Below are 20,960 nucleotides of genomic sequence, written 5' to 3'. Positions count from 1 at the left end.
CTAGTTGTGATCCAGGATCAAATAAGGGGAAGATCCAGGCACCTCTTTAAATTGCCATGGTTACTGTAGAAAAAAACCCAAGAGGCTGGAAGAGCCACCATGAATTACTGGACAATCAGGACATAAGACCTTGTGGCATCTCACAAGGACGGTCGTTTTCATCCTTCAAATGTACGTCAGAGACCAAATCTTGGCTGCTGGGTTTTGTAGGTACCAGAATTTACGTAGCCTTTTTCTGGTCTTGACACTTGAATGTTAAAATAAGCTTGTAACAGGGAATTGACGAGAAAAATGTCATATTTTTATAAAGCGAAGGAGGTTTTTAAGATTATTTCAGAGACAAAGGAAAAGAGGACATGATATCTTAATCCTTTTACGGAAAAATGCAAACGATAATTGTATTCAGAAAGGCAGCCAAAATAGTCTGGGCAGCTCTTTGCAGGTCATGATATTTAATGATCGGTTAAAATAACTGAATTCTATAAAAAACTATTGATCTTTCCGCTAGTTATAAGGTGGAGAGAAACATTCATTTACAGCATTTTCAACTGAGCTCTTGTGTTTTTCTCTAGGTCCTGAGACAGAAGATGTGGGAAGCAGCATGTCCACGTTGGAGCGCTCACTGGCTGCCCGCAGAGCCACCCGTGCCAAGCTCATGATCCCCATGGATTCGCAACCAAACAACCCTCGTGAGTACCGAGACCTTTTCCCAGCCCACTTCTGCACCCCGCAAGCCGTGCTCGCCCAGCGGAAGATCTCACGTGATCTTTCAAACTTTATGCCTCATAAAGTTAAATAGCATTAGCGAAGTTTTCTTCAGCTAAAGAGAAATGAAAGTCCTGGCAGCTCGCCAGGGCTTCCCAACACACCGGTGGAAAAACGATGGAGAGCATTCAGAAACCATACTTCTGCTAGACTGAGCCCAGGCTAAGCCTAAAGAGTAATTTTTTTTCTATTTTTACCAGGTGGATAGTGATGGATAGACCCCTCTGTCCTCCTACTATAAAACCTTAAGAACAGGGGAAAAAGGTCAAGCTGCCAGAGCGGAAGGCTTTGCAATACTTTGCAGCACAATTTACAATCAGATGTGAATTGTGATATTGTTATCATCAATAATTATGATCAGCTGGTCACTATTACAATCTCTGCTTTATTTTCTTTTGTCTATAGTAGTTAGCCACGCCGCTATAAGCTTTTTGAATACGGAGCAGCGCTCTTATAAAGCCGAGTAAATGAGGAGAAAATAGATTTTTAATAGGTGTTAAATTTTAGTGACCACCGAGCGTTTATCATTGGACAAATTTCATAGATCTTTTTCAAAGCAGCAAAGTACCCAAGACAGACAGGAAGGCTGGAGAGCGTTAGGTAGGTTCTTCCATCTTGCAGAACTTATTACATTTCTGAAGTGACCTCGTTTCACGGCTGAGCAAAGGAAAGGGATAAGTGAGAGCCCGCAGGCACAGGAGAGAGGGTTTGGCACTGATCCGGTTCCCGGTGGAGGATGAGGCTTTGGGTCTTCACCTTTCCTCTGATCAGCCCTGTGATTAATCTCTCAGCTTTTAGCTAGAAGTTCTACCTTTGACCTCACAAAGTAGATCCCATCAAAAATCAGTAGGAATTGGTACATCTGTGTAAATAGTCTGGGTTCAGAAAAATGAACATATACTGACAGAAATCTGTTTCATCACAAAATTTCTTTCTAGCTCTGATGGTTAAAGGTAGGTGCCTATTTGTAGGTTTGTGGAAGGGAATAATATATTAAAAAAATAGAAGTAGCTGAATGAGAGAGAGGAGAGAGAGAACCATGGCTTTGTTCAGTGAATTACTTAGTAGGAGTTAGTATTGGTTCCCCTCAATTTGCATTCGTTTTGGGTGCAATTCCGGTTATACTGCTCAGCCTCAGTACCCAGCCCTTACAAGGATAAACCACAGGTGCCCAGGGAGAGATTGAATTCCAGTTCTTCACACCTTGGGCTGGACATCGCTCTCTGCAGCTGCCTGAGAGGGGCTGGAGTGAGGGGGGGGTTGGTCTCTGCTCCCAAGTCACCAGGGACAGGGCAAGAGGAACCGGCCTCAAGCTGCGTCAGGGGAGGTTTAGGTTGGAGATGAGGGGAAATGTCTTCCCTGCCAGAGCGGTCAGGCCCTGGCACAGGCTGCCCAGAGAGGTGGGGGAGTCACCGTCCCTGGGGGGGTTCAAAGGACGTGCAGCCGTGGCCCTTGGGGCCATGGTTTAGGAGGCCTGGGGGTGTTGGGTTGGGGGTTGGCCTTGATGATCCCAGAGGTCTTTTCCAACCTTAATGATTCCATGGCTTTCTGACATAGCACCACATTTCAGCCTCCACCCTCTTTATGGTCCGGAAAAAAGACCTCTGGGTTGAGGGAGAGAAAGCTCTTACCCCACCTGCCCACGCCGTTGGAAACATTCCCATCTTGTAACCACACTAACCTCACAGTCAGCCAATTTGCCCTTTTTTCAGTGGGATTCCTCCTGCATTGGCCTGTGTTGAAGGCGGGCAGCAGTCCAAGAAACTGGATAGGGTTGGAGTGGTATAAGCAAAATCAGAACCAAAACAATTGTAATTACAATGGGTCAATAGCAGCGTTAGTTAAGTACAAGTCAACATTGCTCTACAGCTTATAGATAAAACTGCTTTTAAACGTATTTAGTTTTTTCAGTCAAATGATGCATTTTTGACAAATGATGCCCTCTTTTCTATTTATTTATAGTTTCAACAGTGTAAATCTAATCTAGAGCGACAACATATTACGATTGTTTGCATATAATTAAACTCAGATTTACAAAAGTCTTCTTCGTGCGTTTGTGCAGGCTGAGTTATGCTTAATATGTTTCTTTCCCCAGAAAATAGAACGGAGGCTTTGTCAGATTAGATGCTTTAATTAATTTCTCTCCGTTTGCCTGATACTGATAGGGTTTGTCAGCAGTGAGCGATTAAATAGGTTGAAGAGGCAATATCGTAATTCTGAAGTAAAAAACACGTACTCTTAATTGTTAAATACCAAATGTGGAAGTTTTCACGCTTGTCGCAATAATCAGCATTTGCAGTCTTTGAAAACAAATATACTCCATAATGCGCCTTTGCTTACTGAAGTGGAAAGAGCATAAACCAGATAAATTTGATAAGGTTTTTAGTGATATCTTTGATGGCTCGAGCGCTACTGAAATACAGTCATAAATACCAAGGCTGCTGTATGGAGAGGAGTATTTACAGAGGAAAAATAATTGAGAAAGTCTTTGCAGGGCATCACATTCAAGTGTTGTCCCCAAGTCTCCTGCTTTCTCGTGATCTTTACTGACAGACGAGGAAAGTAAAACGCTCACAGGGTAAATCAGTTTGGAGAGAGGGTTCTGCCATTGTGGGGGAGGGATTCTTCTGTTTATCCCCCTCCCTTGAAAGGCAGGAAATCACAACAATTCTTTTTTTCAGGGAAATGCGAACACATCGGCTCAGTTGCTTTGGCAGCCTCTGGGGTGCTTGAATGCAATTCAAAATGTCCTACTTTGTCATTTCTGTAAGCTGTTCTTGGGTGCTGCTTTTTTTTTTTCCACATGATACAGTACATTTTAAATATAGACCAGTGTTTAGGGAGCTCCATGATTTGGTCAGGGAATTTCTGTTTTCAGTGTCTTAGTATATCAATATTAAGTGCAAATTTCACTGCTGACAAGCTATGACAGAACAGATTTGTTGTAGCTGCTTGAAATTGCAAAGATTTATTGAAAATGTTTGATGTTACTTTTCTCCAGCTTCTCTGCAACAGAGCACTGCAATGAATAGTAATCCTGTCTTATTTTAAAAATGAAAGTGCTAGGTATCTACCCCCTAAAAAGAAATGAAGGAATGGACTTTGGAAAACAAGCTGTTCTTTAATAGGATTCAATAGAGTGATATTTTTTCACTGTAGCAGCCATGTTATAAATATTGTCAATAAAAATGTCTTATACAGACAAAATAAAATGTCTGAATAGTAGAAATTCTCCTCTAAGAGTGGGTGAATTGAACTCGGACAACTCCGAAGCTCAAATCACCCAGGTTAGCATTTCTTCATGAGTTTTCTTTATCTCCACACTTGTCTGTTACCTCTGGAAGTGCAGCGCTGTCTTGCTGAAAGCCTTGGGCTTAAAAACACCCTCGTAAAGCCTTGGCACCGTCATGGTTTCTTGCGTGACCTTGGGCAGGTAGCCCAGTTCACCACTCTGTGTAATGGATGTAGTAGGAGCTAGAGGTAATTGGAATGACTATCTTAAAGTTTACAGCATTGTTTATAATTCATGTGTGAAAGGTGCTAGATAAGCCAAACCTTATCATCAATGAGCCAAAAAATCTCTGCTTATTGTTTAGCTGGGCAAAACGTTAATGAGAATTTCCAAGTTTTTCCTAAAGCTACAGAGAAATTTATGATTTGTATAGCATTATTATCATCCATTCTTCAAGCGTTGGCTGTTGAAAATAAAGGATATAACTCAGAAGAAAGCCTGAATTCATCATGCTGTGATCCCGGTTTTCAAATCAAAGCATTTCACTTCAATTCAACTCAAGAACTCAACTTCAAGCTTTCAGCTACTGGTTTGCTGCTACATCTCACCCCTCTTCCTTACAGGCTTGGACATTCCTGAGTGGGGAATGATGCCCAGAGAGCCTCAGCTGATGGGTAAACACAGGGGTTGTGTGCCGTCGGGGACAGCCGAGGGTGTCAGGGACATTGGCGTGAAGCCGGCGGACGTGATGGAAAAGTTGTAGGAGGCCACACTCCTCCAGAGCGGCGGCTGAGGGCGGCAGGCTCTCCTAAGGCATCGGAAACGGCACCAGGGACCTGTGCTTAGGCAACTGAAACAAGCCCTTAAATTGCCTGATCCATTCCTTCTCACTTATTTGTCAAGGGATACAAAGCACGCCCCCCGCCGAAATGTGGCTGAATAGCTGGAATCCAGGCAAAAAACTATTTAATTTTACAGATAAGTAATTGCAGGCTGCACTTGCAATTATCCAATGTATACTGAAGAGGCATATTCCTCTATACAGAGATGGCTTCTGTGGGAGAGGCATGTTTTATACCCAGCATTTGGGTACTTTGCTTTGGAAATGTGCTTGTTTCTGCTTCCCTACTGACCTTCTAAGGCCTATTCTTTTTTAATTATTATTTTATTTTCCAAAAGCCCTCATTTAATCTCTCTCCTTCTTTCCTTTTAGCTGTGGTCAGCGCCATTCCAGTGCCAACACTAGAAAGTGCCCAGTACCCCGGGATCCTGCCGTCCCCGACCTGCGGATACCCGCACCCACAGTTCACCCTTCGGCCGGTGCCGTTCCCGACCCTCTCTGTGGACAGGACCTTTGGAACAGGAAGAAGTCAGTACAGTGTTTTTCTTCTCCTCTTTGCTATTAAAGTGCTTGAAAATTGGTTGCTTTCTATCATTTGGACGTACAAGCTGTAGCCAATGCAAATCGTGCTGCTCTGCTTTTTGGGAGCCAGGAGAAGTCCGGTCTGGGTAACAGGAACTGGCCGTGGGCTGCCTTTTCTCCAGCAGCAGCTCCAGTTGCGATTTCTAATCTGTAATGAACACCTTAAAAGTTAAAAATCACTGCATTTCTAATCCAGTTCTATCTTTTCCTGCAGGTCTGTCAGTCATTTCACTGTACTTTAATTTTCTTTGCTTTATTCAAAAGGATATTCCCAGAAAAATGCAGGCTTCAAGAGCTCTTCTTCATCCCAAGGCAGAATCTAGTATCATCACGCATTAAAATCGTCCACGATAGCACTTACACGACCTCTCCACACAGTGTCTTCCCAGGCTTAGCTGCCCTCGCTGCGCGAAACATTTCCTTTAATATCTACCTTACTCAAATTTAAGCCGATTCTTTCTTGTTTCGATCGTAGCAGGCATAGAGAACAGCTTATTTTCTTCCTTTTGCAGATCCTTGTATAGATTTGAATACTGCTATCCTGTCTCACCCCACTCGGCGCTTCTCTAGAGTGAGCTCTATATTCATATTTGCTCCTCCGCAGTAATAGAGCTGGGGATTGTGGGTTCCTATAACTGTTCTTCGCCTTATCATGGTCTGGGGAAAGCTCACGCACGCAGCGAGTCCCCAGCACCACCTTTACAACTTACTTGTGAGCCTCTTCCCCACCGGCAGCCATCTGTTCTTTGTTCAAGCCTAACAAGCGTGCTCTGGCATATTAATTATAGTTGGAGGGCTCATATTTTCTTATAATTCTCCCTTGACTCTACTGCATATCAAGTCTGAATTATTGACAGATTACTGTCAGTCTGTAGCAAGTATTTTTTTCACATCACAGAGAGGCTGTGCTGCTGGTCCGCGGGGAATTAATCTTGAAATGACTGATTTTTCCTATTTGATCGTTGCTTCCAGTCAATTCAGACAGGTCCTTGGGGACCGGTGATTGAAATCCCGTGGTGGGATCGTAGCTAAAAGGTGGGTTCAGGTGTCCTCGTCATCACCCCAATGCCATTCCCCCTCTCTTCAGTGTGGTTGCTGGGGTGCTTTCAAAGCTAGATGACGATTTCCTCTGGAAGGCCCTGCTGGTATAATCAGGTTTTGATCTGCTGCTTAAATTAATACCAAATCCCCCACAAATGCCATGTACAGAAACAAAGTAGATTCAGTTTCTTGCTTGGCATACATTAAATGTCGGGGAAAAGAAAAATTAACTACCCCCTGCCTGATCATGGAGACTGAAGAAGAAAAATTGAAGACTGAGTTGTTTGCTCAGGCGTCATCATCCTGACCTGCTCATAAAGGCCCTGAGCATCTTCAGTCCTCAGAACCAAAGTCCAGCTGTGAAAGCGAGGGAGGATTCCCTAGCTCTGCTGATGCCACACGGAATGCTGGCTTGGAGGCGATTGCTGAGAGATCCGTTAGGCACAACCTCCCAAATCACACATCCCTGATGCATCCAGCTTCTGCCTGGTCCGGCTGCTGGATTGACACGTGTAAGAGTCTGGAGACGAGATTTTTCAAAAAGGGGAATATCTTTGGAAGCCTGTTGGATCCAGTGGCTGTTCCTGCGCGAAGGTCTGTGTAGAAAGGTGTGGTTTTGCCCAAGCCTTTCAAGCGCAGTGCGCTTGAGAGCTGAACAGAAGATTGCTAATACACAAAGATTTTCCACAAGAAGCTCGAATACAAAACAGCTTTAATTATTCAGGAGACCTGATGGGCCTTGAAAAAGCTCAAGCAGTTAAGATTTCAGGTAATTTAGGCAATTTCCCATTAAATAATTCAAAAGCAGTGGACATTGCCTTGTTTGGATAACATCTAGTTTCAGATCATTGAAGTCTGGGTAATCAAGGCTGTGTTGTATTTTGGAAATTGTCTGAGCCCGTTACAATGTGCAATGACAACCTGTTATAACCGTCGCAGTTGTGCTCTCTAGCAAAGCCTATTGACTTCCAAAGCTCCCAGATCATACAAAAATACCTCCAAATAAAATGTTCCCTTCCTTCGCTGTGCCTTACATTTTCACCACCACGGTAATGAAGCGAAGGCACAGCCAAGGATGTGGAAATCATGTTTGTTTTCTAGTGACACTTGACGCTGTCGCAACCAACCAAGCAGTTCACTAGGTTTATGTAATGGCACTGTTCATTACTTTTCAGTCTGAGGAGGGATGAAGGGATATAAAAGTGTATTTCTAATACGATGCCTAAAGCTTTTTTCAGCGCCGGCACTGTTGCTGCCAAACGGCAGCACTGGCGACATCAGCCCATCTGGAAAGTGCCCGGCGGAGAAGGCCCTGGGGGTGCTGGCTGACAGCCGGCTGGGCATGAGCCAGCAGTGCCCAGGTGGCCAAGGAGGACACCAGCCCCTGGGCTTGTGTCAGCACTGGGGTGGCCAGCAGGAGCCGGGCAGGAATAGGGCCCCTGTGCTCGGCCCTGGGGAGGCCCCACCTCGAATGCTGGGCTCAGGTTTGGGCCCCTCGGGACAAGAAGGGCCTTGAGGGGCCAGAGCGTGTCCAGAGAAGGGCAGCGGGGCTGGGGCAGGGTCTGGAGCACAAGTGTGCTGGGGGGCAGCTGAGGGGGCTGGGGGGGTTTAGCCTGGAGAAGAGGGGGCTGAGGGGAGCCCTTCTCGCTCTCTGCAGCTGCCTGAGAGGGGCTGGAGTGAGGGGGGGGTTGGTCTCTGCTCCCAAGTCACCAGGGACAGGACGAGAGGGAACAGCCTCAAGCTGCGTCAGGGGAGGTTTAGGTTGGAGATGAGGGGAAATGTCTTCCCTGCCAGAGCGGTCAGGCCCTGGCACAGGCTGCCCAGAGAGGTGGGGGAGTCACCGTCCCTGGGGGGGTTCAAAGGACGTGCAGCCGTGGCCCTTGGGGCCGTGGTTTAGGAGGCCTGGGGGTGTTGGGTTGGGGGTTGGCCTTGATGATCCTAGAGGTCTTTTCCAACCTTTATGATTGTATGATTCTATGAAAAGCATCTGCTTTGTCCGTGGCTCACCTCCCACTGCCTCACTGACCACCTCGCTGCAGCAGAGAATGGGGACAGATCAACAAAATTGCTCTAAAGCTTTGAGTTTATTTTATTGGCCATTTTTAAAATATGACTATGCAGTTGAGAGCAACTAGCAGTGAAAGACACTACAGAGACGATAAATAAAGCTTTTTTGTCTGTTTTACCCCCCAGTGAAAAATTCACTTGATGCTTGACCAGTTGCAGCTGTGTCTGAAAAAGAAATACCCAGCAATAATTCCTCTGAGACCGAGCCTACCTGCAGTACTGCATGACCGAGCATGGTATTGATCAAGAGGTAGCATTCCTTGAATAAATCATATGCCGTGCCATTAGCAAGGGGGTTACTCTGCATCTGCCACACACTCAATACTCAAACACCTTCCTCTGTTTCTGAAGGCCTTTTCATTGACCTGAAGATTCAAGTGTTGCAACTTATCTTTAGGACAAATGTTCTACTAAAGGGGAAACTAGAGAAGATGGAGAGTCAGGCCCCAGCCAGAGGTTGAATAATAAGCTGTCTTTCCCGTTTGGTTACTGCTGATGATGCTACCAGTGTCATAGAATCATAGAATCATTAAGGTTGGAAAAGACCTTTAGGATCATCGAGTCCAACTGTGAACCCAACACCACCATGTCTCGTAAAAGAAGAGAGCTGGAGGAAACTGCCTCCCACTTGGGAGGTACTGGGGTGGCCCCATCCCCGTCCACATGCTGGTCGGCAGAAGCAGACTGTATTCTCATCCCATCTTGATCCCACTTTTACAGGAGGCAGAGTACTTTTCTTCAGGCTAACCCTATAGACTGCAGCTGGTCTGACAGCACCGTTTTTAGAGGGAGCCATTCATCAGTGTATAGCCCTAATGAGCCATATGATGAAAACTTGGAGGTGTTCAGAAAATATGTTTTTTTTTTTAAAAATAAAGATATATTATTTTTGAGTATTAAAAGGAAAGATTGAAAATTGCATAAACCAGAACAAGAAAACAACAATTTTATTAATAGCTTGAGATAGCCATGGAAAAGTATCATGGAATGGAGATAACTTTACCTTCATTAATCTGTTAAAGCAAAATATTTCCTGAGCGCATTTCCTCTTGGAGCTGGCTTTCTGGCTGTGACCGGTCAGCTCTGCAGTGAGCCCAGCCAGCCAGGAAGCTTAAATCCCTTCTACCAGAGTAGCTGCATTCTAGACTTACTGGAAATGGGCATTTTTATTCAGTGGTCTGGTTTGGTTTCAGCAGGGGATGCCACGTCTCATGGAAGTGGGATGAGTGCTGTGATGGAGTTGTGGGTAAGGTCCTGTTTAGTGCCTCACTTTCTTTGTTTTCCTCTACAACCAGAATCATCAGCAAAGCAATTTCTTTTTTTCCATATGTAATTCACTGGATTTAACCACATACGATTTAAAAATGCTTCTGCCATATTCCTGTGATTCAGGTTTAGATTAGGAATTTTTTATAAAGTATTTCTCGAAAGTATTCTTTGGGATGTACCTAAAATTGCGTGAGAGTAGTAACAAAATATCACTGCTTGTGCTACAGTAACATCCAGAGATCCCAACAATAATGAGGCCCTGGTTTGTCAGCATTATAGAGGTATATAGTCTTGGGCATGTGATATTTGTAACCTGTATAAGTTCACAAATACCCAGAAAGTCATTAGCAGCTATGGAATAAAGTTCGGTCATTTTAAGTCCCCATCTACCATCACATACTTTGAATTGTTATTACCTTTTGTGTTCAATCCATATTGATCTTTCATTACCTCAGACTGTGGCAGAGCCAATAGCTACAAATCCAAGTGGGAATATTTCCAGTGTTACTTCTTAATAGAAGATATACAATGTAAAAATATGTTCAGAGACCTAAATCCATTAAACTGGCTAACAGCATTGTACCAACCAACAATTATGCAAAAGCGAAGGGAAGATCAAACGACTTTGCATCAGATATTTATTCTTCTGCTTGGTGAGCAGTGTCCATGGCTACTGAAGTTCAAAGAAAGCTCATTCTTAGTGAGCCTCACACATAAAACAAATGCAGGGAGGGCTTTATCCAAGGCGAAAGCAATGAAAGACCCTAGCTGGTTTTACTGGGCTTTAGGATGCATCTTCATGTGCAGCATAATATTTTCTTTACTCTGGTGAAGTATTTTATTAAATTCAAGAGCAAAAGATTACATCTGGAATGCAGCGTGCTATTATCTGCTTCGTCTTAAAGGTCAATTGGGAGTCTACTTTCTGTAAAAACAAAAGATAATAATTGGATTAGTAGAAATTGTCAGAATTCTTAGGCACTTCTGTCGAGGTGTATGAAGGCAAATATCTGGCTGCCAGGCAGGGGATTGATGTAGGTGGGGTAGGCAGCAGTAGCAATGTGCTCATCTTCATCCATCCTTCAAATAAACAATCCATCCTCCCTTCCTGCAGGGACTTGAGTGAATTGCAGATTGATGGTTCTCATTATGTTTGCAAGGATGCACATCCTATTTTAGAAAAAAAGTCTTCTCGAGCATGAAACACCTTCGTTAGACCACTTACCTTCAACATTTCAATCCCGACCTGGCTTCTAATTTCTCTTCAGTAATAGCTGAAAGATAACCTGAAGTCTTTTATGTAATAATGGTTATGTAGGTCTCCAGATTTTACAACTAAATCCATAAAATAAAGCATGCCCATATGGTAAACCACTAATTTAATAAAAAGGCTTTTAATGCTGAGACCATTATGCTGGTGCTAGAGCTTTATCTACAGAAAATACCAAGGAGGTACGTGGCGGGGAGTAGCAGTAAGCGTCTGGTTTACTTGTTTCTCCAAGCAGGTCAAGAGCATCCCAAAGAACTGTCCTTAAGGACACAACGAAAAGTGTTGGGCTCCATAGAAAGCTCAGACTTTGACAAACACGTTGAAAGACATTTTGAGGCTAAGAGCGTAGGCAAAAGGCTTTAGTTTTACCTTAAGCAAAGGCCTTGCCAAGGATTTCCTCCAGAAAGCGTTGTAACCTCAGATGTATATCTCTGAGAGACTCACATACTTCTTTGCATCTTCCTTGACGGGGACAGGCTGAAGGAAGAGCCCAATGCCCAGGGTAGCCTAGAGAGCAACATGTGGTGACGCCGTCTTGAACGTGTGAGAAGTGAGTAAGGGTAGAAAGAGCTAAACTATCTGCTCTAACTTCTTACAAATAACCTCAATATCTCTGGCCTCCTTAAGGAGAATATTAGTCCTCAGAGAAGACAAGAGAGTGGCGTCTGCTGGGCAAGGAAGGAAATGGAAATGGCATGATAATGCAAAGAGCCTTGAAAGTGAAAACGAAGAAAAATGAGCCACAGTGAAGCAAACTTTTACGAACTGTAGATGATTTTGACTTTGGTCTGATCCTGTAGTTGGGTTCCTACCCGTGGTGTTCAATATTGCCAGGGATGTCTGCAGTATTGCCCTCGGAACAAGCAATGGGCCTGTGGAAATAAGGAGAAATCCTCATTTCCATTTTTCAAAATTGTTTTGCCACTTAGTAGGTTGTAATTACTTATATACTTTGACATTAATTATTATAAAATGCCTTGAGATTTGACTTGGCTGTGTAATTGCATGTTATTTGCACAATGAGTTCTGGTTGTTGCAGCAGGCTTTAAAAGAAACCAGATCCTCTGGAGCATTTTGGGTCCCAGTATAATAACTAATTCTGATATCTGTGTGTCAGGAAGGTTGTTTTCTTCAGTAAAAGGTTGAGCTTTTCCTAGATGTGTTTCCTGCCACAAGCTGCATGATTAACTGTTGTACTGTGAGCCATCCTGGCTGGCATAGATACTGTGGAGACACTGGACAACACCAACACGCTCAAATTAAGTAAGTTCCTGTTGTGATCAGGCTCTTCACTAACCGGTTTTCTTCTTTCCACTGTTCCGCTCGCAAATAATGTCAGGCCTTGCGGGCACTCTCACCAAAAGTAGAACTTTCACCAGTGCTGCTCCACAGGGCAGTGAGGCAGGAGCTGGGAGAGGGGCCAGGAGAGGCCACAGACCTGGGGAAGCCTCAAGGGCACTTGTGATGCAGGATTTGGAAAAGAAGATATGAGATCACAGAATCCCAGACTGGTGGGGGCTGGAAGGGCCCTCTGGAGCTCATCCCGTCCCACCCCCTGCTGGAGCAGGCACCCCCAGAGCAGGGGCACAGGGCCGCGTCCAGGCGGGGGGTAAATGTCTCCAGGGAAGGGACCCCACAGCCTCTCTGGGCAGCCTGTGCCCCTGCTCTGGCACCCGCACAGCAAAGGGGTTTCTCCTCATGTTCAGGTGGAACTTCCCGTGTTCCAGCTTGTGCCCGTGGCCCCTTGGCCTGGCGTTGGGCACCACTGAAAAGAGCCCGGCCCCGTCGCCCTGACACCCGCCCTTCAGATATTTATAGGTACCGATGACATCCCCCCTCAGGCTTCTCTTCTCCAGGCTGAACAAGCCCAGGTCTCTCAGCCTTTCCTCACCAGGGAGATGCTCCAGGCCCTGATCCCCTTGGCAGCTCTGCGCTGGCCTTGCTCCAGCAGTTCCCTGCCCTTCTTGGACTGGGGGGCCCAGACCTGGCCGCAGCCCTGCAGCTGTGGCCTCACTGGGGCAGAGCAGAGGGGGAGGAGAACCTCCCTCGCCCTGCTGGCCACGCTCCTTTCCATGCCCCCCAGGGCACCGCTGGCCCCCTTGGCCCCAAGGGCCCGGTGCTGGCTCAGGGTCACCTCGCTGCCCCCCAGCAACACCAGATGATGTTTTTGATCCAATTAGCTTATTTCTCATCCTGCAATAAGGAGAAAATAGAAGGAGGAGTGGCAGGCTCTTTCCTGCGGCATAGGGATATGAAGTTCTTGCTGCCAACCATAAAGCACCACAGCAGTAGTGACTTATAAGTCTCAGACTTATCGATCCTCCTTGTAATTAATTCTTAACTAGTTTGGCCTGTCATGGTGGGCATAGCGGCCAGGAAGAGATTTTAAAGATTGTAAAGTTCTTAAAACTTTGAAGATTGTAATTTATTCCAGTCACAGTTCCTTTACAAGAACAAAGTCATCTTTTTTCTTTGGAATTCTTATTTCTGGCTTTGCTTATTTTCTTAAAGTCTGAGTAATGTGGTAGAGTATTGTTTCCTGGAGTAAACAGCAGCAGTGAGTTTCTCTTCATGACCAAGGGTCAGTCTTAGCTCAAGAGCAGTGCCGTAAACCTGGGCGATGCCGTTGGCATGTGTGAGTGTGCATCCCCCCTCTTGCTGTCTTCTATCCCTCTTCCTACGCAGCATCTTCTTCCCTGCTCACGCTCCGCAGAAGGTACTCTAATTTTAGACTACAGGATTAGAAGATTTGGCAGCTCTTAAGTTTCAAGAAAACCTTTTTCAGCATTCGAAGTACTAGTGATGTTAGACAAGGCTGTGGACCATATGCATCCTGTACTATCATAGTCATATTGTAATTTATAGTTTGGGTATGCATAGGTTTGTAAAGGGCTGTAGAAATAAAGGGCTTTTCTCTTTGTCTCAGCCTTTGTTTCCCTTAATACTACATTTGCTTTTGTTTTCTGGCATAGAAAGTCCATGATGGGGGCTAATAATGAAAGCTTCGTTTAAGAAGCACCGCAGAACATAGGAAAGCTGTCTTTTATATTAGAAGGTTGACATGGAACATTTCAATCTCTGAAGAATTGACTTGGAATATAGGCTGATAAAATAGCAACCTGCTGCTTTGGCACGCTAAATATTACAGCTGCCTCAAGGAAGAACAATATTAGTGATTGGTTATGTGGAAATTAATTAAGTCCTTTCTCTGTCTCTAGCTTTTCTCCACTACCACTAGAACAGTACCATCATGCTGAATGGAATGAGTTTCTGGAGTCACAGCTTGTTTCAATCTCCACATGATGTATTTAGGTGTTTATTGATTTTTAATATTTAAAAGCACATAGAAGGAGATAAAAATATCATGCTTGGGTTTTGGTTTTTGCTTAAAGGAAGATGTATTGAGCTTCAAATGGCACACAGCCGCCCTGAGGAACATCTGGTTTTTAATTCACCTGCCGATAACCGTTGATGGAACTATTTATGCATTTCCTGCACATTCTTGGAGGGTGGAGGCTAATGCTGTCCCTTCTGCTGAAAATGACCATAAAAAGAGGAAATGGGACATAAAAAATATATCAATAATAGTTCTTTTGTTTTCCTGTTTTTTAATTATTCTCTTGCAGCTGTAAACGAAGGGCCAGCAGCACAGCAGCCGTCCTTGCTACCGCAGACTCAGCCTGAGCACCCCAACAACGAGGACGCCCCGAGCAGAACCATCCCCACCGCCTGCGTCCGCCCTACGCACCCTCTCCGCAGCTTTGCCAACCCCTTGCTACCTCCGCCCATGAGTGCAATAGAACCGAAAGTCCCTTACACGCCACTTCTGTCTCAAACAGGTAAGAGTGATGGGGGCAAAGTCTCCGGTATCACTCATCTGAAACACTGACTTTCAATTCAGTTAAAAATAGAGAGCAAAGAGACTGTCCCATACCTTGAAGAAATATCTGTAAGTTCTGGCAGAATGGAAAGTGGATGTATGCAATTTTATGATAATAATCTAGTATTTCATTCTGACAATCTGGAATAAAAATTCAGGACAAGGCAATAGCTTAAAATCAGAGTTAACAAGTAAGTGATAAAAATGAATTAAATGCGATGCCAAATTAATCACTCGGTCTTGTTTCCAGTCTCCCGTTATGCTACAGCAACTTGAACCAGCGCCAAATGCTCGACTCTTGTTTCAAGGCTTGCCTTTTTGATAATGAAAGGACTATTTATGTATGCTGGAAAAGAACTGACTGCAATCCACTCCAGTGTGCAACCTACTTAAAAATTAAATAGCAAGCGTGCAAAGAGCAGAAAGGAAATTATTATTTAAAAAAAAAAAAAAAAAAGAAAAGCTGTAGAATAGTGCCACTGTTGAATGAAGCTCTGGGCTGGTTTCAGGCTTCAATTAAATGGCTGCGTGTGGCTGTAGTGAAACATTCATTTTTTGGAGGTGGGGAATGGCAGAGCAAGAGGAAACGGTGCCTCTCCAGCTCATGTCTGGGTTTGTTTCCAGAGTAGCACCACTTCTAGAGAGCTGTTTGAAAACTTCACCGTTGGATCAAATGGGGTCATTTCTATGATATATTTGGTATCTGCTTTGTTCGTAAAGTAGGCCTGGTGCTAGAATTGTTCTTCACGTGAGCTGGTATGATTTGAGTAACAATATTTGCCTTAGAAACCCTAACTACTAGAGCTATTAAGGGGAAAACCAAAAGGGTTTGCAGGTTGGTATCTCATTTGAACTGTTTACCCTGCTCCTTTAGGTTGGATAATCTCCAGTTTGGCTCAGCCAACCTCTGAGACTTCAGCTTTCCTCTTTTCAATTCTAAAGCTGCTTTCCGAGCATCGCTCTCTTGCCGTACAGCATATGTTAGGTCGCTGTTTGCAACAAGCAAGCTACCAAAACATCGCTGCGTTTTTACTGGAAGCACCTGCTATCCATCAGCAAGTAATCCAGTTTCTGACAGCAGACAGAAGTAGATAAATCCTTATTTGCTGGAGAACTGCTTTTGCCAAATAGTGCTGCTGAATTATTTTTTATATGTAAGAGCATCCATTCGTCTTTATGTAGTACTGCATTTTACTTTATGAGAATTCAATTCTACTTGTCTTACTCTAGTGAGTAAGCCTGGTTACCTCGAAACGAGAATTTATTCTCTAAGTCAATCAGAGTTTATATTTTAACCATTAATCGAGAGGCACGGTTAAGAGAGGGGAAGCCGGGGCATGTGACTTATCTTCATAAAGAATCCCATCATCCTGAAAAATAGAATTGCCTTTTATTGAGTAAGTAATGTCACGTGAACAGGCGCTATGTGTCCTACAAACAACGCGTAGAACTTTGTTATTAGGCAGAATTTAGACCTGGAAGTTTATGGCAACAATCTGCCATAAAGCAGTGGAAATAAATAAAGCAAATGCTGAAGCAAAGAAAAAAAAAAAAAATCTGGTTTTCTGGACTCTGTCACGTAGACAAAAACAGGTTGCTGGGTTATATATGGCATTCAAACTACTGTATTCACTGTTACACTGAAACCACATTGTTTGCTTTTTAGAATTATGTGTAACTTCATTTCTGATGGGCCTGGGGCTATTTCGTGGTGTTGGGGGCTATTTATTTCTCTCTATGTATGGTTTCTCTTGCTTTTCTCAATGTACTTGTCCTCAGAGTCATTAGCCAGACTGATGTTGTTTCCTTTACCAAATTCTCGTAGAAAGGTTTCCTTTGCAAATGTTAACTTCTCTTTGTGCCTCTGGGCAGTGGGGAGCATAGAACTGATCCTGGTCCTGCACATGATCCGTCAAAACTAGGTTGCTCATTCAGTACTCACTCCTGAGTCCCACTCCTCTGGAACCCAGATCTCTCTTCTTTTCACTTAAAATGGGAGTGGAGAGAGAAAGCATAGAAAAAAAGGGATGTCAAGAAAGAGCTCTTCATTTCACTGGCAATTCTGAGTATTTAATACTACCCATGAGCATGATCGTAGAATCGTAGAATGGGTTGGGTTGGGAGGGACCTTAAAGATCATCCAGTTCCAACTCCCCTGCCATGGGCAGGGACACCTTCCACTAGACCAGGTTGCTCAAAGCCCCGTCCAACCTGGCCATGAATGTTTCCATGGATGGGGCATCCACAGCTTTTTTGGGCAACCTCTTCCAGTGCCTCACCACCCTCAGCGTGAAGAATTTCTCCCTTACATCTAATCTAAATCTACCCTTTTTCAGTTTAAAGCCATCACCCCTTGCCCTATCACTACGTGCCCTTGTAAAATGTCCCTCTCCAGCTTTCTTGTAGGTCCCTTCAGGTACTGGAAGGCTGCTGGGAGGTCTCCCCGGAGCCTTCTCTTCTCCAGGCAGCACATCTATGGCTGATAACTCAGCCATAGTTAGATACCCATGAAAGGGAAATTTTGAAGATGTGTGTGACTTCACGAAGCTTTTGATGTATTTCTCTATATGAACAAAGGACCTAGAAAAGGTGACTGGCGCGTACCTGCAGAGTCGCTCCTCCCTGGACCCCACTGACAGAGCAAAAGCGGCCAAGCTCTCTAAGCAACTTCCCTTAAAGACCGCACTTACGGACATCTCAGGTTTAAAAGGCTCTTAGCAAAATCCCACATTGGAATAACTGTTACTTTCCCTGACCAGAGAGAATTAATTTTTCATTACATTTGTCTTAAACTCAAGACATTTTTAAGCGTCCTCTAATAAACTAATAGGGCAATAAGTAATGCACTCACCGTCACTTAAACCAATTCAACAACTCTTTGCTTGGCTGCCCTATTTTTTTAAACGCATGTCAGTCAGGTGTCTTACCCCTTCAGACACCACATAACTCGGATGGAACAATCCTGCAGAATTCAGAAGGGGAGAAAGCAACAAAGGACTGCAGAGGTTGATCCAGAGATTTCCAGAAGAGACTTTCAAAATCAGGAACCTGAAATTAAGTGGACCTTTCCCTCGAAATCCCTTCATTGTTGGTTTGCAGACTCTCCTCTCTCTAGCCCCCTAGGGCTAGTCTAGTCTAGTCTAGGGTTTTATAGCTCCATTTCATAGAGTAGCTTGGATGGAAATGCCATGCAGTGACGTCCTCCGGTCTTCAACCAGCCCCCCCACCTGCTCCACAGCCTGAAGCTCCAAATGTATTTGTATATTGAGATTATAGTCCTGGAGCTGATGTCTAACACTTGCCCTCGTGCAATATTAACATCGAAATTAGGTTTTGGATCCTTCCCAGAGAATAGATGAGCGCAGGGCTTTTTCTTGGCTTTGATTGACCTGATGCTAAAAGGAGGTATCTCCTTCTATGTTTCATCTATTCAGTATATCTCGGTAGTGGCATTATAATTAGCTGTTAAACTCTATCATATGGTTCATAAAAAAGGCATACAGAGATCATTAGTCAGTTGGGGGGGATTTTGCCATGAGGATATCAATAAATATTTAAAAGGCCATGCTCCTGGTTTTGGGTCATGACATCAGCCTAATTCAGAGCTAAAATCTGCCAGTTTTCTTCTTTTTTTCTCCTTTTTTCCTTCTTTTTTTCTTTTTGCTTGAGCCCAGTAAATCTGAACTCTTCACATTAAGCCCTTCCCGTTGATATTTTATAGGAGAGCTCACCTTTTAAGCACTGCTTTGCGATCGAGCACTTGAGGTTCCTAATACTTATTCTGAAGGCGTGAGAATCACTCCATGGTATCTCCAATCCCCACTGCAGCTGCACTTGCTCCTCTTTGTAAATCATACACACAGGCACGTAAGCGATTTGACTTAGTCCCCTTTCAGGTTAAATAGAAAATGTTTGATGGAGTGTTGAGCTTATTGCATTATAGATCTGACATAAATTCCACAAATGGACAGGAAAGATTTTTTTTTTTTTTTTTTAAACACTCACAAATGAAAATTCCTTTTAGGTCTTGATGATCAGCTGCACTTTAAATGAACCTGAATTAGGAGGTCATTTTTCTTCTCTAGGAGCAAGCGTGAGGTGATAGAAAATACCGCCTGTGAAGTGATGGTTTTTGTAGCGTGTCACGGTTCTAAAACTTCAGCCTTTTCAGGCTCCCTTATTTTTTGTGAGACTGTAAAAATGGTACATTTTTCCTGTCGCTCCTCCACCGAAAGTAGAGTCGGTCTTCGCGGTCATCCTGGGATCACTCAGTGATACCCTAGAGCTAAAACCCACTTTATTATACAGCAAAATGGAGCTTGATTTCCCTTCCTCCTGCTGAGCTGTAGGCTATGCCCCAAAGTGGCCACGGGCTGGGAGCGCAGGGGAAGGGCTGCACTGCAGATGAACTCCTCAAGATTTATTTCTTTGCTGCTTTGGAGAAAAAGAAGAAAATCTGGTATTTTTGATGTCGGATGGTTCCGGGAGGAAAAGAGAAGAGTGAGGTGAAGAAACCTGGCAGTAAAAACCCATGTGAAAAGCAGCAGCTGGATATTGCCTGGGCGTTAGTGCAAATCATTCCCCTATCCAGGCTGCCCCACACACTCTTTTCATTGCCAAACAGGATAAGAAAGCCTGATAAGAAAATGACCTCCGAGAGGTGTTTTTTGTGCTGCTTGCTTTTTTTTTTTCTATCGCTGTTCTAAGAAAAGAACGAGAAAAACAAGGTAAGAGTGAAGGTTTGCAAAGCCAGTGTTAAAACCATGAGCTAATGGTCAAATAAATGGGGGATGAAATGGAGGGAAAAAAGGTATATTGGTATTAAGCAGTGAATCCTGGGCCATAATAATCTCAAATAGCAAGGCTTTGAGGCCTCGGCAGATGCTGAAATGACAGTCATCCTCAGAAGAGTGAATATAGAAAGAATTTTCGGTCGTGCTGAAAATAGGCTGCACCTCACAGGAGCGTTGGTGAAAATCACTGTTACACAAGGGTCTTGAATATCGGATCTCAGGGAGAGTGTTTAGCGATGGAAATTCCAAGAATAAAGCTTTTGGCTGGAAAGTAGGCAAATTTTGGAGGCATGAACTTAGAAGCCTCTAGTGCGAGAGGTATGCATTTAATTGCTATTCCTTTTTTAGAGTGTTTAATCCCCTCCCATGCAACTTGGGGAGTTAATTTGTGAGTGCATTTATTCTGTACAATCAATTAGCTCTAATTAATTCACTATACAACCAAGGTGTACGTCCTTTTCTTTTGGGGGGGTGGGAGATATATAAATATCCAATATATTTATTTTATATACATATATAACGCAAATGGAAGCCTATTGCTTCTAATTTGAATTCAGTCACTGAATTGAAAGGCAACTAAGACCACCTTTGTTAATAGGGTATAAAAATCTTTCTGTCGTAGGGGTTTTTTTCTTATTTTAATGATGAGAGTAAATAAGATTATGGACTTCTCTTTATCACAGCCTACAGTAAGCAAGGCCTATAAATTCACTGAAAATACGGAAACGATTCATTCTTGAAGCTTTTATTCTGAAATCCGAGCTTTTTGCACCCAGATTCGGAGGGAAAACCTTTTATTTCATAAGCCTTTACCTGCGCCCCCACTTCAATTTTGAAATGGTGGGTTTTTTTTCCTTCCACGTTTCTTTTTATGAAAACAAGCTCTCTCTATTCATCTGGGAAATTTATTGACACAGAAGTGTCATGAAAGGGTCAGTCCTTTCTATTAGAGAAACCTGGCCCCAGTCCAGTGAAGTTTAATTAGCATGCAGATAACTTGAGACACCTGAGTTGCCTCATTAAAATCCGCGGGACTACAGGAAGGTGCAAAATGAAGTGTGGATTTAGGTGCTTGCCTGGATACACGAACTGATTCCCCCCCGATATAAATGATCTATTTCAATATAAGGCAGCAGTCAAATCATTAAAAAATGTTTATCTGGCTAATTATATTGTAAATCCATAGAAAGATTTAATGATGAGCCGTTCTGTCTTCCTGT

At 43.7% G+C, this 20,960-nt stretch overlaps 1 protein-coding gene across 1 annotated transcript in view; it reads left to right on the top strand.

Moving 5' to 3' along the window:
* DCC (DCC netrin 1 receptor) overlaps nt 1-20,960 on the top strand; it is a 608,612-nt gene that overhangs the window by 571,583 nt on the left and 16,069 nt on the right. Inside the window, exons 25-27 of the mRNA XM_075077076.1 lie at nt 573-689; nt 5,211-5,366; nt 14,694-14,906. Coding sequence (XP_074933177.1) covers nt 573-689; nt 5,211-5,366; nt 14,694-14,906 — 486 coding nt within the window. The remainder of the gene's footprint in view (nt 1-572; nt 690-5,210; nt 5,367-14,693; nt 14,907-20,960) is intronic.

This window comes from Phalacrocorax aristotelis, chromosome W (assembly GCF_949628215.1).
Source record: "Phalacrocorax aristotelis chromosome W, bGulAri2.1, whole genome shotgun sequence".
Classification (NCBI taxonomy): Eukaryota; Metazoa; Chordata; class Aves; order Suliformes; family Phalacrocoracidae; genus Phalacrocorax; species Phalacrocorax aristotelis.
Note: the sequence above shows the minus strand (reverse complement) of the source record. Positions and strands in the feature narration are given on the sequence as shown.